Source organism: Cuculus canorus, chromosome 2 (genome assembly GCF_017976375.1).
Source record: "Cuculus canorus isolate bCucCan1 chromosome 2, bCucCan1.pri, whole genome shotgun sequence".
Taxonomy (NCBI): Eukaryota; Metazoa; Chordata; class Aves; order Cuculiformes; family Cuculidae; genus Cuculus; species Cuculus canorus.
In genome coordinates this window covers 95,430,015-95,454,151 of record NC_071402.1, presented here as the reverse complement: position 1 = coordinate 95,454,151, position 24,137 = coordinate 95,430,015, and the positions used below count along the sequence as shown (strand labels likewise).

The following is a 24,137-nucleotide window of genomic DNA, read 5'->3' as shown; positions in this document are numbered from 1 at the left end:
AGAAGTCAAGAAAATTGTATCTTCCAGCAAATAATAATTTGGTGAAACTTAAATAGAAACAAAGGAAGACTAATCAAGCTAAAAGATTCCCATAGTATAGAGAATGAAAGAAAAATAGATGTTTCTTTATGAATGGTAGAAGCGTAACAAACAGGACGGAGAAGCAAAAATGCCTGACTTTGAAAAGGGATAGCCTCATAATATATGTATCAGAAACTTTATGGGAAGAAGGTAATGGAACAGATGATGGATCAGAGAACAAAACATATTAAAAAAACAAGACAGAGGAGGCAACAGCAGTACAGCAGTGGTAATGTATCAGAGAAGGCTTTGTGCCAAATCAAAGTAAAAAGGTAATTGTATTTAAAAACAGCACAGTATATAGCCTGACATTCTTGACCTAAGTCAGTGATGTGCCATATAATGTTTAGATCAAATGTCTGTGTCTGTTACATGCTGAGGGAGATCAGAGTTGCTGACAGGGCAAGAAATGCAGCAGTAACAGGAGATATCAGTTTCCCACCTGCATATTGGACAAATATCACATCAGGGATTGATGCTGCAGAAAAAGAAAATAGTGTTGCTGCATGAAGGAGCCTACAAAAAAAGAAGAAACTTTTATATTAGCCCTGAGCAACGTGCAGAACCTGGTTTAAAATGCCCTTGCTCAAAACTTTTGCCTAGGAAACGAAAGCAAAAAAACCCCATCTACAATGGAATTACATAGGAACAAGGAACTTTGTTCAAAGGAAGCTAAAATGGATGCCTGAAGGCTAAAATGTTTGCATGGTGACTGTTTAAACATAACGTGTAGGAGCACTTTTGCTCTAAGCCTCTGTGTACAGACAAAGACTTTGGAAAGACCGAAAGGAAAGCTGACATGGCTAACAGCAGGATAAAGGAATTTATTAAAAGCAGAAGACTTTCTTCAGAAAATAGAAGTTGTGTCCAAGAGTGGAAAATAGAAATGATCATAAACTCTGGCAAGTTAAATGAAAACCACAACAAGGTCAGCTGTATAGAATCCCAGCAACAATTTCCAAAGACATTAGGGTCCATCAGTAACAGCTCTGAAAGAAATTAAGGCACCATGGGACAGAAGAAAAACTCGTCATGTGAATAACTTATTAAAAAAGGGGGCTAAGTGGTGAGTGTTGTTCACATTTGAGGGCCTCTAGTGACGTTTGAGGGTGGTTTGTTCCTGGAGTCCTGCTGTTGAACCTATTTATAAATGGACCAGGCATATGGTGAGAAGACAATTTAGTGAAGGCACGAAGTTATTACACATAGCAGAGCGAGTTGCCTTAACTCTTTTCAGGCTAGACAAACACTCTGTTGGAAGTGTCGGTATATGCCTGCAGTGATCTTATGCTCCCTGAAAGACCTGGGGAAAGTCAAGCGATCACAGAGGACAGCAAAGGAAAGAAGAGAGGATGATCAAGGTCAAAGGGTCAGAAATGTACAGATAGGGAACCAGAGGCGGGTGCAGGGCAAGCTACCTTAATGGCCTCTGAGGAGACAGTGGACAGTGCCCAGCGGTGCAGTGCTGGGAGGCCTGAGGCGAAAAGGGAATGGACTCTGTCACCAGGCTTCCTCTTTCTGCTAGTGAGAATGGTGGGGGAAATTGATGAGGAAGTCCCATGACTCAGTGGGACTTTAGATGGGGAAGGTATGAAAAATTCACCCCACAACGAAAGGTCTTGGAGGCACCAGGAGAGGGGCTGCAGCCTGGCACAGTTAATTGATGTGCATGGTCAGGTCGCCAGATGGTGCACAACAATTGGGGCACCCTGTGACGCCTGCTGTTAGCATAGGCTTCTCCTGGTGGGCCCTAGGATTAGCTAGGAGTATAAAGTGACCCACTGGGATCTTTCATTCTCTTCCAGTGCAAGAAGTCCCATAGCATGTGCATCTAGGGAGGATGTACAGGCAAGAGAAAAGAGAGAGGTGCACCAGGAGGAGTAACTATTTCCACAGCATGATTTGGGGCAGACCAGCTGGACGTTAGATATCTACTGAAACAGTGTCTAGCCAGGTGTAGTAAGGAGATGCAAAGTCCCAGAAGGAGTTCTGCAGAGCTGGGACTACTTGGAGACTGCTAGTGCAGAATTCAGTAGAGACAGCAGGCAATAAGCTGCTCATTACCTTCTGGAGAAGGCAGCATGGACAACCCTACATGGATGGTGAGCAATGGAGAGTTTACCGAAATGTACAAAACATAGTCCAAGATGTCCCTGGTCCTTGTGATGGCAGCATCATCGCATCATCTAGCACACTGATGATAAAGGAGGAATCAGAGACCCTTAAAAACGAGATTTTAATATGCACCTCTAGCAGACACTGCAGTTCGAATGTAGCACCTTGGCCTGCTTGGCTACTCAATAGTTCACTGCCTGCTGTTGGACACAAATGCTGGACTATATGGAGCTTCAGTACAGCCTTATTCCAATTCCTACAGTTGCATGTACAGGCATGGGATAAATTCTTGCTCCCCTTCGCTTCAAGAAGATTCCTGAACTATTAGGCCAACAGTTTCTACAGAGGCTTCTGATTTTGAGTACCTCCATTTTGTGTCTGTTTTGGGTCACGTATCAGTTTCTACCTGAGTATGCTTAATCACTACTTCGACAAACAGGCTTGGCACATCTCAAATGGCTCATTGCAAAGTCCAGGCACTTCAGAGGAGTGGCCGTTTGTGTATATTAAATTGGCCGTAGTTTATTGATCTGGCAGCAGGAGACAGCCTGTAGCACAAATCTCTGTGCTGCCTAGCAGGTCATAGTTCTAGTGTTTTGGTTTCTCAGTATTGCTGGACTGCCACTGTTTAAACAGTGAAGGCAGACCCTGACCCAACATCTCCCATGAGAGAACCTTGTCCTTAAATTTTCCTGACTTCAGTTTGTGAGTAATCTGTGTACCTCTCATTAGCTGCAATCTGGAAACTTTCAGTTGCTTTTAATTGTTGGCATGGTGAATATCAAAATCCAAGCATGACAGGGAAGTAAATATTGTGACTACAGCGCTGCTGGGCCCCTCAAAATACATTTCTACTCCGTATTTGTGGCTTTAGATTCTTCTGTCACTGTTCCTTTGGCTGACAGTCCACATTACACACTGTATATTATTTAAAAACAGTTGCCTACTAATGCATGAAACAAAATCCTTCTTGGTTGTGTCAGTTGAATTGAAGTTTTTATTGCTGCACAACAGATTAATAATAACAAAAAAAAAAATAGACAACTGCCCCTTGCCAATGGTTTCACAATAGATATGAAGAACATGGATGAACCTTACTAAAAGCAGGAACCAAAACACAGTGGGACAATGGATATTTGATAATCATATCTCAGTATAGAAGAATGTGTGCCTTGCCAGAAATGCTAAATGCTGTTTTGACATCTTTGTCTCAAACTTTGATTCTTCGTTGTGGAGAGCTCTGGAATCCTTGTAGAGACATAAGTTGTTCTTGTTGTTTTTTTTTAAACTCTGTGGTTCCTGATGAACACAGGTACTCAGGGGCAAATACATGAAATAAAAAGAAATCTAGCATATATTTTGCATCCGCACACAGCAATAAAAAAGAAAGATCCCCTATCCAGGTATCTCAGGGAGCCAGCACCTACCAGCTTCAAGGAGAAGGGATACAAATCCATGAACAGCATTCTTGAGGCTCTATCAACACTGAAACATATACAGTCTTGACATTTTCACCTTATCCCATGAATCCATCCCAATGCCCTTCTGCTTCCAGCCTCATTTGCCACAGAGAAAGAAATTTCTGTAATTGTGCTGTCTGGCTGTCCATCAGCCAGTATGTTCTGAACCTGTTTTCTATCAAACTGATAGAGGGATTGGGGCTTAAAGGGAATTAAGTGACTGCAAAATTCATGAAAATCAGCATCTGGGTCAAAGATAGAGACCCAAATGAGTGCCCTTGCTAAGGGAAAGGTAGACAGAATTTACATTTTACACACTGCTTGCTAATGTCAGTCATCATGCGTGCAGCTCTGGACTCACTAGAGCAGTTAGTGTTTCTTTCTCAGTGAGCTTATACGGTTGGTGTAGCAAGTACCCAGTTGGTACGGGTGAGGGAAGAAGAGAAAGAGGCAACAGGAGACACCTGTAGGAAGCAGGTCTCATTAGGTCTGCAGAACAGTATGTCTAACAATAAACTACCACTTATTCACATAACTGTGCAGCTCCTGCAGATCCTGAGGGCCCTTCAAAGATGTGGATCTGTTTCTCATGAAGAAGGCTGACAGGCAATCAATGCCTCCTCAGTCTCACGTGTTAACCCGCCCTATTGAGCTCCCTTTGCTTCTACTGCTCAAGCTTCCAGGGCTCTGGAGATAATAGGCTTGGTCTTTGAAAGCATATTAAGAGTATTAAAATTTTGAAGGAAAGTACAGCCCGGTTTAAAGTTTCCCTAAAGAAAAAATCCCAACCAGGGAAAGTTCAGAAGTAAAATGATTTCTCCTCCCTCAGCAAAGGGAGTTTCAGTTTTTGTTTTTCATGCCTTGCTCTCTTGCTTCATATACCATACAGCAGAACAGCAGCTGAGCTTGCAAATACTTCTGCAGGAAAAGGGCTGTTTTGCTTGAAGCTATGCCTGTCCTATAGGGAAAAAAATGCGTGTTTTTGGGAGTCCTACCTCCTGTATTTTAACTAACCGAGGAAGAACATTGTTTAACATCATCTTGGCAAGCTTATGTGGCATGTACATTTTCCAGATCGAACTGAAGCCTGACCCTCTATGCTTACCTTAAGTGCGTTTCTGTGTGGGCCAGCTGGTGACCTCAGCCTTGGGCACACCACAGCCCCTCCAGACTACATCTGGTCAGGCTGTTTTGGGAAAGACTGCTGTGGGCTGACCCACAGCAGGGGCAGGAGCTTACTGTGGTTTGCTCACTGGGGGATTCCCCACAATGAAAGAGGAGGTAGAAAAGATTTTAACCTCTGGATTGGTTTATGAAAGGTAAATATGTAGCTCTGCCGGACTCAGAAAGAGGCACTTGGGTGAAAGCTGAGTGCCCTTCTTGGAGGTGGGCTTGATGTGTGACTGACTCATGGGGGTGGGAGAGCCATCATTTTAGTGAAGAACAGATGTGAAATCTATTCACTGGAGTCCTCTCTAAGATTTCCTTAATTTCTTCAGCACTTCCACCCCCTCACTTTAGTCTTCTCAAGGAACCTATTATTTCACACAGGAGAATGATGTGAGAGTTCAGGATTTTCTCTCCCTGTAGAGAAACACTGGGACATACATTTTACTTGTATGTTTTGTCTAAATAATGGAACGATGTCCTTGAAACTGAAAAACACAAAAAGAAAAATAAAGCTCAGTGCCTGTTACATTTACTTTTCTGGTCAATGAAGACAGAAACAAAAATCTTTAAATCTAAGTAAACTATTTCAACAGCAAGTGTTACCCACCCACGGCATTTACTCATCTAAGTTGGACTTTTGCAGGTTAAGGACTTGTCAAATTGACTCATGAAGCTTTCTTGAGGTGATTTGGCTTTAGTATGCGCAGCCTGATGTGGCTTCCAGGAATGCAGTTTTCAAAAGAGGTTGGCCATATGGTCTTCACCCATCAAAACTTAACTCTTCTCATTAGGAGAGGGTTCTCCACGATGATCTCAGTAGCCCGAAGACAGAAGTCAGAACTGCTTTCCAAAAATAACGTCAGCAACTTTCAGAGTTTCATAATTTGTAAATGCTTCTGTGATCAACCTCAGACTTCCTCAAAAATTCTCCAGGAGGAAACAGATCACAAGGAAAGGACTTTTTTAAAAAAAAAAAATAAATTTTTTTTTTTAATTTTCAGATAACTAAAGGGAGTGACGAACTGGTTCCTCTTCTGGGAGCTGCATTCGTTTTTTTTTATGAGAAAAATTTCCAGCATAAAATTTGGTAGAATTATGTCACTCCAGCTGCTCCTGCTTGCCTTGAAAATAATAAAATACATTAAGAACAATGCTGATTCTACGTTATGAGTGTCCATATGGGGATTTACATGTGTCACACTATAGAAATAGAATTGGTATTGCTCAGCCATGCTGTAAATTCCCACTTAGCCCTTAGATCCAAGTCACAGTGTCCTCATGGTGTTATGATCTGTGGGCTTAAATATGATTTCAGAAATGTTGCTTCACATGGCCAGCCTTTTCACAGACATTGTTCTGTTAGAGCTGCACAGAGAAAGTTTAGAAGGCATTTTGGGAGACTGACAGACCTTTTCCCTGCTGTTAGTGCCCTTCACGCTGACCCACCATGCTCCACGATTGACCTTATTTCTGTTCAGGTCAGCTCAGAGTGGGCAGGGGTGGGAGAGGTTAAAAAGGGAGGTAAGGTGCTACCAGTGCAGGCGGTTGCAGGAATGGGAGTGACCTAACAGATTTAATGGGAGGAGCACTGGACCCTACACATGGGGATTTTCCCTGTGACCACAAGACTTCAAGATAAGATGTTTTGGGTATTCCCCAGTCTGCCTCCAGAAATATCACTCTACAAGCAGTAGCAGTTTCATTCTGCTGTCATAGTCCATTCTGCAAAGACGTGCACTGCTGCTGCTGCTCTGTGATTTGAAGCAGTAAGAACCATGTCTTTGGTATTCTATGCTCTGCTCATCATCCTGTGTAGTGGTAAGTGGGGATCCTTATATTTTTCTTTCTGGTCTTTCACATTTATTTTGTGGGGATATGTTTAGGGAAGACAGGAAGGATTACCAGTTTCTTCTAAAGGTGATGTGTACCTGTGCTTTGCAGTTCGGTGCTTGATCCATGGCGTTTCTATGACAGTCCCAGACATTGCTGTGAGATGTGCTGAAGAAGCTCTGCTGCCCTGTAAAATTCTCCGGGACACCTCAATCACCTACCAGAGAGCATCTTGGTATAAAGTAAGAAAAAAGCCTAAGTTACTTGAGCATTCTGCTTTGCCTTCCTACCTGATACTGGCTTGTATTGTACAAAATGTGTTATTTTGTGAAGAAGGCTCCTCCTGTCAGTGCAGCAGAGATAAGGCAGCAGTGAAAGCATTTGAGCTAATTCTGCAGAAAAGGCGTTTTCCCTGTCATTGTAGTCAGACTGTAGATGCTATTGGAGCGTGATCCCTGGCCTGCTTTTCTATCTAACTATTGCTGGCTTCCAGGGATCAGAATTCAGGTGATGGCCTATATACAGCCTGCCAAATACTACTCCAAAGAGGAGTCTTTCAAGGATTTTTCTATAGAGCAAAAAATGGTACTTAAAACTTTGCAATTTCAGCTCCCCACCATGAACTGAGTCTTTTTTTTTTTTTACCTTCGAAATAGAAGAACTAAATAAGCATTTGCAATTCCTTAGGAAGGTTTGGCTAGTGGGGTGGGCATAAGGGCAGGGTATGCAGAAGGCAGATGGAGAGCTAGAAATTCTGAGTTATCTCTTTGCAGTCACAAAGTAAAAGTCACATCTTGACTGCCCTGATTCAGAATTCCCAGCTCCAAAGCAGGAGAGCCCTGCTGACCACCTGTTTGCAGGAGGGGCTACTGGGATCAATTGACTAATGAGCAGAAAAGTCCTGCTCTACACCTTCAAGATAGAATTTCTCATAGGAAAAGAAACAGAGTTGCCCGGTTGTTGAAGAAATGGCTGTTGATTTGCTGTATGGTACCATGTATTTGCATCTCAGTGCATAGTTTCAGCTTATGATGTGAGACAAATTAACAGGAAATAAAGGAAGGTTTTGTTCTCCCCACTCCCAGCCATGCATTCCTGCTGCTTTGCTGTGGGCCAATCCTGGTGCTCCTTTGGTTGCCTGTTAAGTCAACTCTTTTGCCTGTTGTAATAGTGGAAAATTAACATGTGAACAAAGATTTTGTGAGTTACATAGTTTATTACATTCCTATGTGATATGAGAGTGGTGGGAAGGAAGGTGAAGCTTTTTGTGGGCAAAACCTGTTAATTTATCTCTGTCAGAACACAAAGCCACAACCTTGGCTTCCCCATCAGTTTGGTCAGATACAGTTTTAAAATTATTCCCTGCAGTAAACCAACAGTGTTATTAGATAGGGCTTCTGTGGTTGAACCTTGCAATGCGTCTGAGTTTCAGTGCTTGTACAACCATGCTGCCTACCGATTAGATGACAACTGCAACCCAAAACTGCCTAACTCTGAAAGAGCTGTTTTGAACATCTGGCTACCAGCCCAAGTGCAGCATCTATAGACCCTTTCTTTCTCCAAAATGCTGAGCTAAGCATGGGTGGAAGGCAGAGAGGAGAGAATAATGCATTTTGTTGAACATTATTATGGGAGCGGGGGTAGGTGTCAACTTACTCTTTTCAGCTTTCTGCTTCAAAAGCTGGATAAAGCTGTATAATTTCCATACAGATACATTATTTAAGGCTTCATGTTTCCTGCAAAGTCTAGGCAGGGCAGGGACTTCATTGCAGACTGCAAACCATGCAGTCTGGTGGACCTGGGGGAGTTGAGCAGAAGTAGTAATAGGTGAGTGAGGACTAAACAGAGAGGTTGGCTGAATCCCTGAAAATTCTCCACCAAAGCAGTGTTGAAAGTCAATAAAAATGAAAACAGTTTCAACATACTGATGACCTCCTGGGTTCAGTGGCCAAGAGCAAACAAGAGCCAAAAAACATTGCCTTATGAAAGAGCATAAGAAAACGCCATAAACACAATTTTGTGCTGTCTCGTAGCTCTCTACAGTTGCACCTGGGCACAAAACAACTCCACATGTAGGGAAGCGTGATATTTGATGATGCCTTTTGTGTGTGCTCGTTCCTTGGTAGCTCTCACTAGTGCTGCTTCCCTTTGCAGCACTTGTGTTGTTACAGTCCAGACTTCCACTGCATATGCCCTGCCCCGCCAACTTCCTCTCCCTCCATGGTCTCCTTGCTCTTTCTACTTCATCTGTTTTGCTCAGGAAGAGACTGTTTTTCCACTGCCTGGCTTGACAAGTCCTCACGTTTTGGGTTTTTTTCCTCTGCTGGCACTGCCAAAACTACCAGAAGTGTCAAAATCTAGCTATCTTCATCTCTTGCCACCATCCTCAGGGACTGATGGCACCAACCATGGCGCTGTGGTCTTCTGATTGCTTATCACAGGAGACAGGTGGGAAGTGAGGACAGGCAGTTAATGCTTGGTGATGCTAGATCAAGGCACGCTCGCAGCCATATTAGGAAGAACAGAGCACTAAAGCAAAAAAAGTCCGAGTATCAGCAGGAAAAAGGAATTTAGGCTCAGTGTTTAGTGCTGAAGAAGCAGTATTTCTTCTACTCGAGGGTCTAGCTAAATAGGCAGCAGCTTGAAACCCTCTCCTCTCCGCTTCTCTCTGCTCTGCTCTATTGCTTCTCTCTCCTTTCCTTGCTTTGGCTCTATGCTGCCGACTCCACTCAACACTGCAAAAAGGAGGCCGGAGGAATGGCAGACCATGGCTGGGCTAACCAACATACAAAATTAATCTGTTATTTAAAAAAACAACTACTGAAGGATTAGTCAATAAACACGTATACCCCCAAAGGGCTAATTAGAAGGTAATTCCAACAAATGGTATGAAATTTCAGATTGTAAAGTTCAAGCACCTGTTGAGCTAAATCTTTTGTATGAGATCACTTCGAACTGTGTAGTAAATGCAAGTAATTAACCTTTGCTTCTGCTGCCTTAAAAAAATGATGGTGACAATGTTATGGTGCTGCAGATGCAGCTGCTCCTGCAGGGTGAATGCTCAGTGAACAAACCCCATCTTCCCGGTGGCAAATCTCTATGTTCTGACCAGTTGAGAGGTACTTTTAAATAGCTTGTTATGATCTGCTTAAAAAAAAGAATACTGTTTCAAAGTACTTGCTTTTCCAGTTTTATATGGATAAAGAATTGTTTAAAGGAGTTAATATCCTGGTGTCAAAAGTCCAACTGGGTGTAAAAGGGAAGGATTGCATTCAACAGTTCCTTCACTTTTGCTAATGTCTTATACTGCAAAAGGGTTTAGGGTTTAACCTGTTGTGCACTCAGTATTCTTGAAGCTAATTAGATTATTTGAATACATGAAGCCACATGTTTAAGTAGTTCTGCACAGAATCAGGATCATAGTCAGCTGAGACAAAGCTATTTTCACTTAGAAATAGGTGAAGTGGGCAGGCCTAGCACACTAGGGAGAAGATAGAGCACCAAGTCCTCTTCTAGCCTGGTGCAGCTCTTGTCACATTCACTCCGGCCATTGAAAAGCTACAGAGTTCATAATGATGATACCCTGTAAGTGTGGTTCATTTTTAGGACTGCTGGGCAACCTACACACCATAAAAACGTACATGAGCAGCGTGGAAGTTTACCACCTGGAAACTTAAAACTCAGTCTTTTTTGCACCCAGGCTCTGGGAATTGTATATGGAAATACTGGTTTGAATCTCTATGGCCCAACTGTGTAACAAGAACCTGGGTAATGAAATTTTACTTACCTTTCTGCCTCATAGGACTATTGAAAAGTGAATGGTTTCTTTTTGTGTAGTACATTGAAAATGAGAACCACTTCATAAAACCTCATAATTATCACTTTATATCCAGTTTGAAAACCAAGTTTAAACACATGCAAATGAAGTCCCAGTGGATATTTTGCTATTTTGTTCATGTGATAGCCAGAAAGGCCTTAATCTAAAACAATTCTTGAGGAAGAGGAAAGAAGTCAGTACTTCAATGGAGAGAAGTCTGTTAACTTTATAACACTTCCCTCAAAAATATAAAATTGTGACAGAATTAGATGGGGAAATCATATTACAAAATCAGAATTAACCTTCAAGATGTTTAATATTAATTACACCTTCCTTCAAAGGAAATTACTTTTGCTGAGTGTGCATAGCTATTACCTATTAGCATAGGTAAATAGTCGCTAAATTACTTCAGTCTAATTTCTAAAATACCTGAATAAATGCAGTCAAATGCTCCTCAGACACCTATTCAGCTCCAAGTAGCTCCAACACATTGATGATTCAGACAGGAATGGAGCAGTGGAAATGACTTTAGGACCAAAACAATTCCTTCGGCTGACATGAACTAGCGCTGGATGCCCTTAGCTGAAAAAAAAGAAAAAAAGGCTGTGTGACTGAGTCAGAGGGCTTTTCCAGCTGGCTCGTCTCTCACATGCAGTTCCTTTTCTATTATTTTGGGTCTGGGTTTTGGTTTTTCTTTTCTTCTTCTTTGTTTCCCCTCTAAAGCACAGTCAGAGTCACATGTGCCCACAATTTATGTCTGTTTTTTTCAAATTTAACATCAATATCTCTACATGACACTGTATAGGAACCATATGGATGTACCTTCAGTACTAATCAAATGTGAAAGTGCTTTTGTGCTGAAAAATGCACCTATTAAGCGGTTTCAGCTCAGTTGTGATTCATTATATGTTGGCTGTTTGGCACCGCCAGATTTCTAGATATTTTGCTTCACAAAATAAATTCCTTCTGGCTGTACATAGCTTTTAGATCTCTTTAGCAGTCGGAAATTTCAACTTGGCCACTATTTCTGGTATAATTTTAAACAAAACCATTTCTACAATCATCCCACCCTCGGAAGAAAATGAATTAATGTTAATACATTCCACCTTTCAACTGACATCAGTTTTGGATTTGAATAATTTTGTTTGAAATAAAATTTGCCTTTATGGGAAAAGTGGATTATATGGGCACTTCGATTTACCTGGGAGCCAATGTACCACCTTAGTCTGGGAAAAGTTCAATGAGAAAAAGTACTAAAAGAGAGCAGAGAACTTGAGTTGACTTAACAGCTTCTTGCTCTCACACGTACATGGTAAAATTAGGGTTTAATTTATTAGTTGGTTGTAAGTCCTACAGCATGCATGAGTTGCCTTTGTTTAGTGGCGCTGTCATGTAATGCTATAGCAGTTTTCAAAACTGCAGCTAAATCCCAACCAGCTAGGACTGAGAAAACTGTACCCCCTCCTTCTTCCACCTTGTTTTTAGTTCTCTGAAAAAGAAGCATTTGCTGAAGAGCACTTAAATTTTGGAGGCCTAATTATTCTACCTATTTCTCATAATTCATCAGTCATAGAACAGAAATGTTCTCTGCTCAGCAGTATTTTCAATCAAACCTACCCCATTTAAATATCTGTTGCATCACCACCATTACATTCTTACCAAAAAAGAGAAACTTAGCAGGAATTAGTCAATTGTCTGGAGAACACATGTGGGAAAATCACAGCCTCTTTAGATCAAGTGTTTCCAAGCTTTTGGGAAGTAGAATAACTTTCAACTAAATGCCCTGAAATAAGGCAAATAGAGCTGATTGCTCAGGACTGTGTCCAGTTAGGTTTTCAATATCTCCAAGGATGGAGACTCTCCACTCATTCTGGGCAGCTCGTACTGCACAGCCCATTACAGTGTTCAACCAATCCCACAATAAAAAAGGTTTTTCTTGTATTTAAATGTAATCTCCTGAATTTCAGTGTGTGCTCATTGCCTCTTGTCTTGTCTCTGGAGGCCACTGAGAAGAATCTGGCTTCAGGTTCTTTATCCCTCTGGCAATCAGGTACATATTGATAAGATGACCCTGAGCCTTGTTTTCCTCTACACTGAACTGTCGCAACTCTCTGAGCCTCTCCTCATATGTCAGATGCTCCCAATCTTTAGTTGTCTTTGTGGCCCTTCTCTGCAGTCTTTCCAATAAGTCCATGTCTCTCTTGTACTAGGAATCTCAGCACTGAACCTAGCACTCCAGGTGTGTCTCACCAGCATTGAGCAGAGAAGTATCACCTCCCTCCATCTGCTGGAGATGTTTTGCGTAGTGCAGCTCAGGTCTTCTTTGCCACAAGGCCTCATCGCTGGCTCATGGCCGAGTTGGTGTCCACTAGGACATCAGGGCCTTTCCAGCAGGGTAGTCCCATCCTGTTCTAGTGCCCAGGGTTATTCCTTCTCAGGGGCAGGACTTGGCATTTCCAGTTGCTGGACTCCATGAAGTTCCTCTCAGCCCATGTATGCACCCTATTGAGGTAACCCTGGATGGCAGCATAACCTTCTGTCATATCAGCCATTCCTCGCAGTTCCGTGTCATCTAGAAACTTGCTGAGCATGTGCACTGTCCCACTGTCCAGGTTGTTAATGAAGGTGTTGGACAGTACCAACCCCTTCGGTTGGCATTTTCTCTCATTGCTATGGAGGTGATGGAAAACAACAGACTTAGTGCTCCAGCTGATTTATGAAAAAGCCTTTCACAGACATTACCGCTGGCCAATGCCTATGTGACAATAAACATAAACTCACATTTCTTTTGTCGTTCAATTTTCTTAATGTGTAGTTTTACACATATAGGTGGAATGATGCTGCCAGCCTACAGGTCCCCGTTTCCCAGCAAAATTCTTGCTTCAGTAACCCCCAGCAGCCAGCAGACTAATGAGGCCCTTTTTATGCAAATAGGTTCAGTAGTATTTTTACCGGTGTGAGTCTTAATTTGCCTTTTGAATTTTGGTAAAGCCATTAACAACAAACACGGGAGCAGAAAAAGGCTACCTCTTTTTCTCCTCCCTTTGGAGGTGGGGAGCAGGGGGAGCTGGCGTGCTGCAGCTTGCGTGCTAGTGAGGTGGAAGTGAAATGAAATGCAAATGAAACACAGGCAGAGAATGTTTTGTTGCTGATTAAAGAAGAGGATGGTCCCTATGCAAGAGGATTGCTGCCACTGACAGCGCTTGCTTCGATCCCTTTAAGCTTGTGTAGAATTAATTAGGTAAAACCCCTAGCATTTACCTTGGGCTGTGGTATCACCTGGAGGAGACTTGGCATAAATTAGCGCTGGATTATCATAGGAGCTTGAGCTGTGAAATGATCTGTCTAGTGAGAGTCTGCCAAGTAATTCGCAGGAGGTGGCAAACAAAGTGGCATTTTTGTAATTTTAATTAGGTTTGGAGGGAAAAGAGGTTAGCTTGAATAGAGCAAGAGGCAGAATGATGACCTTACTGAACATCCCATGGACTTCCTTTTACGCGCCTGGGATGTGGGGGCACATTCTGCAAATTTGCTCAGAAGTTTCCTCGCTGCTTAGAGACTTTAATGAGGGAGGGATTGATGTTTTCTTTATAAGACAATAGGAGGTAAGATTGCAGTGGAAAAAGCCTTGGTTCAGGCATCAGAGAAAGGGTTGCTGTGACCTCTGCAACGGGATGGATGAGCTGCATGAAAAGGCTGAAAAAATGCCACCAGGTGTCTCTGTAGCCTAAAAAATGTAGGGAAAGCTGCTGGGCACGCAAGCACCAGGCCTGACTGCTTTGCCTGCCCTTGCTCTGGAGATTTAATGGAGAAAGAGAGGCGTGCAAACCCCGATTTACCCCCCCAAACACATAAAGCATTCCTCCTCCTTCGCAAATGCAAAGGTTTGCGAGCCTCATCCAGATCGAGACAAGTTTCTCCCCAAGCAAGGAAGCAGCATTAAGCCACAAAGTAACTTTTTCTTCCTTTTTTTTTTTCCACGGGTTTCATGGACAGTGCTTTGCCTTACACAGAACAGGTCCGTGCAAGGCAAAGTTTTTACTTGCTTGGCCCCAAGGTCACCATCACTGGACTTGTGACAGCAGCTGAGCACCTCGAAAAGCTTTCAGGGCAATAATCAATCCTATCACTAAGTGTCCTCATAAAATAGGGAAGTTAGATCACTTACAAAAAATCTCACTGGGAATAAGCTCATGGTCAGACATTGGATACCTGGACTTAATTTACTCCTCCCTTATAATAGCAGCGGTGGTTGCGATTGCATATAGAAAGATTGAAGTGTTTTCAGTGCCCAGGTCTCAGGCACGAGAATCACAACACAATGTACCACCCAATACAGCAATTATTTATGTTACCAGTGAATGAAAAAGTGAAAGACTCTTCCCCCCCCAATTTTCAGTGTGTAGCTCGGAGCTCCTATCTGCGTTTTAGGGCAATGCGAAGGGCAGGCAAGCTGGTTCTCTTTGTTGCCCTGCAGGTAGTTTTATATTTCACTGAGAAAGGAGGTAGTAAGGGAAGGGAGAGTGGCAAAAATTAGATCTGGGGGAGGTCAACTCTATCCACTTAACTGCTATTGACCCCTTTGTAACCAGAGCTGAGCCCAGCCTGGGTATTGTAATTCCTCTGGCCACATCTTTGACAATGTACTGGGCCTGAAAATATCTAAATCTCTGTAGCACAGTGTCCCTACAGCCTGATCATGATAGATACTGCTTTTCTCATAGGTACTTGGGACTAAGTGAATAAGAAAGAGAAGCTGGGGTAAATGTATTTTGGGATTAAGAGGAAGAAGGTACTTTCTTCCCTCTGGCTGGGTAATGCATGGAAAGCCCCAGGGAATTACTGCGCTGTGTTTCAGTTGATGCACTAAAAAAACCCCAAACCTTTCTGAGGAAGGATCTTCACGATTATGAAAATCTTGTACTGCAGTCTGATTCCCCAGTTCTTGAAAAGTTCCCCAACTTGCAGCTTGTTTTACATCATTTTAAGAGTTCCAAAGTAGCAAAGTATTATGCAGCATCAGGCCCATAATTCTCCCCAAGCTCCTGAGCATGCTTTCCTCACGTAAATACATGAAAAGGAAACCAGATACTCATGGCCTTAGTATGAGAAAATTGTGTTAATTTTAATAACTTACAGTGTGACTGTTATACTCTGATGTGGTAGCTGTACTGATAGAAAGTAGGCACCAACACGCAACCCTAAAATGTGTCTATTAAAATAAAATACTAACAATAAAAAAGCCTTGGCTTACATTAGTTAGAGGTTTGGACTGTATGAGCTGGCTCTGGCTCTGTTGGTCTACAGAAAGACTGAATTCATTAGTCAGGAAACCTTCATGGAGGGCACACTACCTTGAATTCCAGGCAGCAATGTCAATGAATAAGAATGGGCATGGGCTAATTCAAACCCTTCTCCCATCTTTCAAATCAAGTTAGCGATTTCTCTCTTCTTTGTCATTCTTAGCCAATTGTTGTTTTCAGTGCATCCTATTGCCCTATAGTATAAACTGTTCTGGGAATACACTTCATTCCTCCAGCAGCCTCTCAGCAATGCCAAGAAATGTTGCTCTTCTGGTTACAATTAAGAAATTCAACATACAAATGCTCCCCAAGTGCACCAGAACCTGCTTGTGACCTTCACGCAATTGAATCTGAAAGAGTTGAAGCAATTTTTTGTTCTTTGGTTCCAATAAAGAGTGGAAGGGAGGGAAGGGCATAGGGGGGAACCCGCATTCCTCTAGAAAGGCACTGTGGTTTCAGGGGTCATCTGTACATAAACTAGTACAGGGAAGCACAGTTTCCAGGGCTGCATTCCCATAAGGATCTCTGGGCTGCAAGGTGACTGGGAGGATGCCAGCCCATGCTGGAAGAATTGGTGTGCTGCAATGTGCTTGCCAGTTGGGTAGGTTTAATTCGCATCACCACATGGCAGCAAGTGTGCTGGCAGGAGAAGCACAGGCAGTGGTAGAGCCTATCTGCCCGCTGTCATGTTCTCCTGGGTACTTCTGTCCCCAGAGCCACTGCTAAGCAGCTGGGTAGAGCTGCCTCTTGCTGCCTCAGCTCTGTCCCAGAGGATTGTCTTTCTCTGTTTGAACTCTTTTGGGGCCTCACCACAGACACTTTGAGAGCAAACTCTACTGCTGCCTTTTGTCATATTACATCTCTACCAGGACTGAATGCAGGTGAGGCAGATTAAGAAGCTATTACAGAAGAAATCTATAGTATGTATTTATAAATATAGTTTCTATTTAAGCAAAAAGCAAATACTTTCGGTTGTGAGCATGAATGCATTAGATGCATTTGAGGTTCCTCCCTCTCTCTTCTGCCTCTTTTCAGCCTCTGCATTTTCAGCCATAAGCTGACTTTAGAAGAACTCTCTTTCCCCTGAAACTCAGGATGACACTGTTGCCCAAGATAAGAAATGTATTTGTGTTTTCCAGATGGCTGGAGATGACGAAGGAATAGCATGGAAAGTCCTTGATGTGGAATCTCATTATCCAAAAGTTGGGGGGTCCCTGGAGCTGTCCAATGACACCTACTTCTCACTGAAGATCAAAAATGCAACCACCCAAAACAGCGGGATGTATAAGTGTGCTTTGATGGAACAGCATGGAGAACATAATTTGAGCAGTACAGTCACACTAAAAGTAACAGGTACAATAAAGATGCTTGGCTGTCCTGAGCTCTGTGTGGCATTTTATGAAGGTAACAGTTCAAAAATATTTTAAAATTACCAGAACAATATAACACCTCACTTTACATTTTAGGTTGTCCTGGAATAGAAGATGAAAAATTGAAAAAATACAAGACTGAGCTTTTCATGCTGACTTGCCTTGCGATTTTTTACTTGCTGCTCATCTTTTTCACCTGTGTAAGTAATTTCCTTTCTCATAAACAAACCAACAAATACAAACAAAAAAAATCCCCTTCTGCTAGAATCACTTTAACACAGCTGGTCAGAAGCTGGTGTTCATACTTAATTTATGATCAAATCCTTTAAATACTTGCACAATATTTTCAAAGCCAAACGACATTCAGGTGCATGAGGAACACAGGATGGAGTCCCAAAGAGATAAAATGTTTCACTGCACCCTGATCTAACTCAAACCAGTCAGTCATTTTCCTGCACCCTGCTGTCTATCTCTGTTTCCAGTTACTCTGAGTGCACGCTACTCTTCAGTGTAAGGGCACAACAACAGTTCTTATGGTTTGGTATTTAGGAAGAGCATTTGCTCAAGATGGAGGCATAGAGTCCTGGGATCCCTTCCCCACCTATGGCATTGCTTTGTGAGGCGGCATGATGGACGAGTTCAAGTCTGTGTATTTTTTGCCTCAGTTCACACACCTGCAAATTGGTGACAAACCCATTTCAGATGGGCACTCTCTGTCTTTCTTAGTAAGCAGGCATTTTAAGGTCTTTGGAAAAGAACCTCCTCAGGGTTTTATCCTTATTGCAGAGGCAGTTCTGGGAAAGATGGTGAGAGGATGTATTTGGGAAGTTCAGTTCAAAGAAACAAACTGTGCTTTGCATGCACAGTGAAGTCACTGCCTCATGCAGAAAAAAAGTAGGAAGTTTGTCCCTGCTGGATAAAGGCAACATGAGCCTTGGGTCTTTGTACAGTGCATCCCCATCTGAATTTCTAATTAAAACCTACCATTCTGGGAGGTCATATTTAACTTTTGCTACCTATTTCATATTTGCCTTCTTGTTTTGTTCCTCTGCAGATGAATCATAACTGTTGGTTGGAGACTATCTGATTAGCTGCAGCTAAATGTAGCTTTTCATGTATCTTCAGGAAGCAATTAAATTTATGCTTGTCTGTTTTTTAGATTGACAACCCTGCCAGTAATTTGTGCTGTTCAGACTAAAGTTTGACAAGATAAATCTTGCAGGAATTTGTTAGGATGAAAGTATGAAAGCAAGGATATCACTCAGAAGAGACAGATGCCCCTGTTCTGCTCAGTGTCCTGAAAGAACTTTGTATTTCTAAAGAAACTTCTTCCCATGCATAAAAAAAGTCCCAGTTTTAGTGGTGCAGTTAAAAACAAGCAGAGCTATGTAGTGAACATAACCTTTCTGGTGGTATTATGTGTATCTTGTTCTGGGATGAGGTCCAGTCTTAGATATCTTCCTAGCTTTCACCAGTTTAATTATGCTGTGATTTCACATCCAAACTTCATTATTTGAAATGCCTGTTAAGTTCTCACAGGTTGCCTTGTCTTATCCTCTGGTGGAGACTCTGTCCAATCTCCACTCAAATCTGCAGCAACGTTAAGTTTAAGACTGGTGTCAGGACTCGGGCTTTACTTTGACAACTTGATGAAAATATTTTGTGCAGTGACCTCCACTAAAGACAGGTGGAAACACACTTGCAAGAGTTTGATGCAAGGCTTGTTCAGATGTAAACTTGACTTAAATGTATATTTCTTTCTGTGACTAGAGCTTTTGTCTTATAAAACTCCCTGACTGAGCAAGAAACAGCAGCTTTCCTTTGTAGTGGGTGATTCTGGTGGCAAACAAATGGAAAAGGTGTGATATATGGTTAGCAAGGAGAAAAAGTGACACTTTCAAACTTTAAAAGATTTGCCTTTCATAGGAAACCTCAGTTTTAAGCATTCCTTTCTGTTTTTTGTTTCAGACGTGTCTAAGGAAAGAGAGTATGTCTCCCAGTTATCAAAAAAACAGGCCAGATATGAAACACATGCTCACCCTCATCAATACACAGGAAATGACAACTTTCCAGGATTTAAACAGCGACATCACTTACAAAACTGGGCATACCTCAAGTTCTGTCTAATGTGACGTTGACGGCACTGCGTGTTGATCAGTAAACACAACATAAATTGGATGGCCAAGTGCTACAGAGAGGAAATAAAGGATAATATATGGCCTCTTCAGAACAGCCTGAAAGTGTAGGTAACCTGTCAGTGTTCTGCTTGTGCTAGACAAGCCTTTGAAAAGCACTGCTGTGTGCTACAGGAACTTTTTGGGAATTAGGTGGCTAAGAAATACCATTGCAGCTGGTGTTTTGATGCTGTTATGAAGTTGATAGCAACTTCATTTCACTCTGCCATGCAGCCCTTTTGTTCCGAGCAAGAACACTCCTATGATAAGAAGACCAAGTTATGGAGAAGCTGTGCCAGTGCAAAGCCGGTTAATTAAGCTCTTCACTGAACTAATAGCTCTCATCTTTCAAAAGCAAGCACAACAGGTGCTGCTGTTTGAAAAGCTAAGTGTGTGGGGCTGTCTGTGTTCTGAGCCTGATTCTGGATGCAGTTCCTTTACTGCGAAAGGGATGTAACTTGTCATGTGATGTTCAAGCAAGCTGAAGAGGTGACTTCATACTCTTGTCCTGGGTGGATCAAATCAACATTCACTTTTAAATCTCAGAGTGACAGACAGGCTGAAATGTAAGAAGGGAGAAAACATTCTGGCAGCCTTTCTGTACCAGGAGAATCTTTCTGTCTCTGCAGGAGAAGTAAGGACATATTTCCCTGGGGCATCTCTTGATGCAGCAGTCCATAGGAAGTGTCAATGAGACTCTTAACTTTAAAGCAGCAAAACCAAGAATGAAGCAGCCAGTGGTATTACGGACATGTAAAGATGACTTATTTTGTGGTTTATGAAACATGGAGACAAATGTAGGTGACACCTATGTCGATCAAGTTACATGAGTGATATCCATGGCTTGGAAGATCCATCCTTACCTTTGGGATGAACTGAGTCAGCTATGAGATACAGGAATGGGAGATGAGACATATGAGCACATGCTTTTGGTGTTGACTGTGTATCGTATACAAAACAGTTAAATGGGAAGAGCTGAACTTAAGCATACAATGTAAAGGAAAGAAGACTTGTCCTCTCAGAGCAAAGAAAGCAAGAGAGGTTCTGGAGTCTGAAATCAAGCAACCTTCCTTATCAGGCTGCTGGTGCAGAAGGTGAAGCAAGAGGAGTATAAAGTGACTGTGGGTGTTTTTGCCACAACATGAGAATTTGAGCCAAAACGTGAATTTGGAAGCACTTAATACAGTCTTAAAAAAAAAAAATCCTTCAAGAGTTATAGTGCAACATTAGGATTTTTGATGCAGTTTGGAATTACAGGCTATAACAAGGAGGGTCTTTCTATAATCTTTTGACTGATTTTTGAAGCGCCGATGGGAGGAAAACACAGTACACCACTCAGTATTGCCTCTGTGAGCAGTGTAGCTGTCTTCATTGGTGGAGTTCAAGGGATTCTTGATCAGAAGAATCATTACAAGGGATATGCAATTTACTTAAAGCATGGTAAATTAATGCCACATTTGCTTTTTTTATAATCATTTTTTACATGTAAATGCATGTAACACACTTGAAATAAAAATTCAGAGGTAATCTACCATTTGTCTTTGTGTACCACATACAGCAAATAAACCCAGAAATACTCTGCATAGATTGCATTTTATTTTAGAAGCAGCGTAATTACATCAAATAATGTAGATGCCTGATCCTGTCTCTTCTGTGGGAGATAGCATGTATGTGTGTTTAATTGATTAAACAATGGATCATTTTAAACATTTCTAAGGAACTAAGATATTCTAAATTGTTCTCAAAATCTCCCTTTGTGTCCAAAGTGCATTCTAAACTACCTGTTCCCAACTGAGAGGCAAGTCATTAGGGAAAGCATGAGGGGGTTTCAGTCTACCCGTAGTCACTTTTAAACAAGGTGCACAATCATGGGTGACCTGTATGTTTAGACGACCGTAATGCGAACTGAATGTGCCTGTGTAATAACTGACATAAGGTACATCAAGTTTCTCCATTTGGCCAGAATGGCTTAATATCTGACAGCCATGTTTTGTTTATTTTTTTCACTATTATTATGTTTTTCATTAGGAGAGAAGACAAGAAGAAGAAAGGGAAAACTCACTTGAAAGGGGTTGATAATTAATCATCACCAAAGTCTGAAACACTTTAAAAAATATTTCCTCGCTGTATAAATAGAATCAGATCAGATAATACAGGATGAGAAAAGGGACTTTGTGTAAGCAACAATACCCATTATTTTTTCCCCGAGCCAAACTGTCTGCAATGTAGAAGATGCGGCCTGAGGCAACAACACTGGGAGTCGAATTTCAGGCTCAGAAGTTTCAGGCTGGTTGATTCTGGGGATTTGTTGTAGACTCAGCTGTGCAGTAGAAGTGATCATGTTCAAGGCCGCTTAAATGTGTTAAAGAGTTTAGAAAGCATAAGCAGTGAGAAAGTCTTATGCCGAGATGCTTGACTGAATCAGAGAGCTGAAGAGAAACAGGCAATGTCCTAAAACGGTGAAGGCGTCTGCACGGCTGGGGTATAAAGGATGTAGAAAACTATTGTGGCATTGTAGGACAAAAACTAACATTAGATATTAGAGATATTATGTATGAGTACCAGACAACTGAAAGATAAAAGCTGGCATATTACAGCAACTTCAACACTAACAGGGAAGGAAAAAACAGTCACGTGTTGGCCAAAAACCTTACAGAACGAGCTGTACAATTAACATAGTTTCACAGTTACTGGCTCAGCTAGCCCAGCATAGAGGAGATGAGCACACGCACACTTCTTTAGACTTTATTACTTTGTTATTAAAGGGAATGTATTGTGGATTGCACAATCAAGAGTCTGTTCTGATTATACAGATTAATTGGTTTTTTGGACAGAAAAACTGCTTTATTCCCCACCCTTCTTATTATTGATGCCTTTAGTTTTGCATGATAATGTAAAAGCATATTTGTATGCTAGAACTGTTCATTGTATTACTGTCTTACAATACACTTTAGAATCGGGAATTCAGTTAATCTTAATAAATCCATGATGTAGAAAATATCATAATCCTTTTTTTCATAAATAAAAGCTAAGATACCTGGAAATCAGAAAGCTCCTGAAGAAGTCTGGGGCAGAACGGAGAAGAGATCCAAGGTTTCCTCTCTTCTAGGTGCTCTAACCACCGGAGCTTCCTTGTTAATATTTCTTGTGGGTTTTGTAACTTCTTCACTGATTTTTTTTTCACTGTAACCTGCATTTTTCTGTAGTTTTGTCCACAGGTGAATGACCTGCATTAGGAAATAACAATAAGCATTATACATAAAATTAGTCATAGAGAGTGAGTTTGTACACATATGATTAAGGAATATAAAGCAAACACTGCACCACACATGGAAATAACCCCAAAGAGAAATTGCAACAGTCATAAACAAGAGTTAAATGAATATCCAAAATGGCAACGAGGGGGTAGCTAAAGGACATAATCTATGAAACGCTGAGTGTATGAATTATAGCCCTTAGCTGAGACTGATTTGTACAGCTGGCACTTACACAGCAGATAGCCCAGGCTGACAGTGACCTTGACAGCATTGTAATAGTAATATGTCCTGTAAAGGCTGAACATTTTTCAATCTATTTCTCCTGAGCAGGAGTTACAAGCATGCTTGTATTCAACAATGTGGATGAAAGTAATCCTCAGTATGCGCCTATGAATGATACAAACAGGATCTGGCTCTTTGGGCACGTTGAATGCCCAAACGTCTCCCTTCTTCCTTCTGCCCTTGATAAGACTGTTTTGGAGAGCATAAAGAGCATTTCCCTGGTGCATGCATTCCCTTCCTTTCTCTCTCCTCTCAGAGCAGAGCTGAGCAGTGATGCAGCACAGCAGGAATCTGGTTCCAAGTCCATTGAGCAACTGCAAGTATTTAGTGACCTTCTCAACCAATACATCTGCCCCTTGGGAACTGCAATTGATTTTCTTCGTCTCTATACTCAAAGATAACACTTCTACACTATGTTACAGCTGCATAGTTAGAAGCAAATTGGAAGTGATCTACCAACACCCCCTTTTTAAGTAAATAGCAGTGAAACCCTAAATCTTAGTCATTTGTAGAACAAGCTGCTCAGGAGATTAAAGAGTTACAAATAAACACAACACCAAATTTTTCAGTTGATGGTCTGTTCTCTCTTCACTGTGCTGCCAAGACCTATGTTTGCAGTACCTTGCTTTTTGCTGACTACAGCTGATACTACTTCTGCATAAAGCTGCAAGAAGAGTGTTATTAACTCTCTGGAGCAGTGATGTAAATCCTGAAAAATCCACCAAGGGAATGGGTGGCGGCAAGATCAACATGGTTCGCTGCAAGGAGCGGTAGGCTCTTTGAAGGCTTAATCTCACATCCAAGCCATATGAGTCTTCCCACCCTTGGACAGAACAGCTTGCTGTGTCCCTGTGCCTGAGTTACAAGTGCATCCATCATGCTGCAAATGGACAGCTTGGGCTGACTTTAAGAGTATTTTCTGTTGCGAGACAGATGTCACAGCCAGTGCAAAAAAATCCCCCAAGCCCCAAAAACATAACCCATGGATGGATCAAAGGCAAGGGGCAACAACTGAAAGAAGAAACAGGTCTTAAAGGAAACATGAATTGCACCAAGCCAGTGCAAACATGGGCTTTGTGCTCTGCAGAGTCTTTCAGTTGCTTGTGTGTAGGGCGTAAGAACAGCCTATAGTGGCTGGGTTTGGGTTTTTTGTGGTTGTTTTTTTTTTTTAAGTATTTGCACTGTGTGCCTCAGTTTCCCTATCTATAAATGGGAATGAATGAGTCCAAGTGTTGTCTTGTGTAAGAGGTGGGGAAACTGGCAATATTTACATTTTGT

The 24,137-nt window shown here is 41.8% G+C and overlaps 1 protein-coding gene across 1 annotated transcript; it reads left to right on the top strand.

Annotated features, from left to right (window-relative positions):
- The first annotated feature begins 6,402 nt into the window (after positions 1–6,402).
- Positions 6,403–22,301, top strand: CD83 (CD83 molecule). The gene is made up of 5 exons (XM_054059090.1): positions 6,403–6,644; positions 6,768–6,898; positions 16,916–17,129; positions 17,243–17,346; positions 19,115–22,301. Exons 1-5 carry the CDS (start codon positions 6,602–6,604, stop codon positions 19,271–19,273), a joined length of 651 nt encoding a protein of 216 aa, XP_053915065.1. The 5' UTR covers positions 6,403–6,601; the 3' UTR covers positions 19,274–22,301.
- The last annotated feature ends 1,836 nt before the right edge of the window (positions 22,302–24,137 follow it).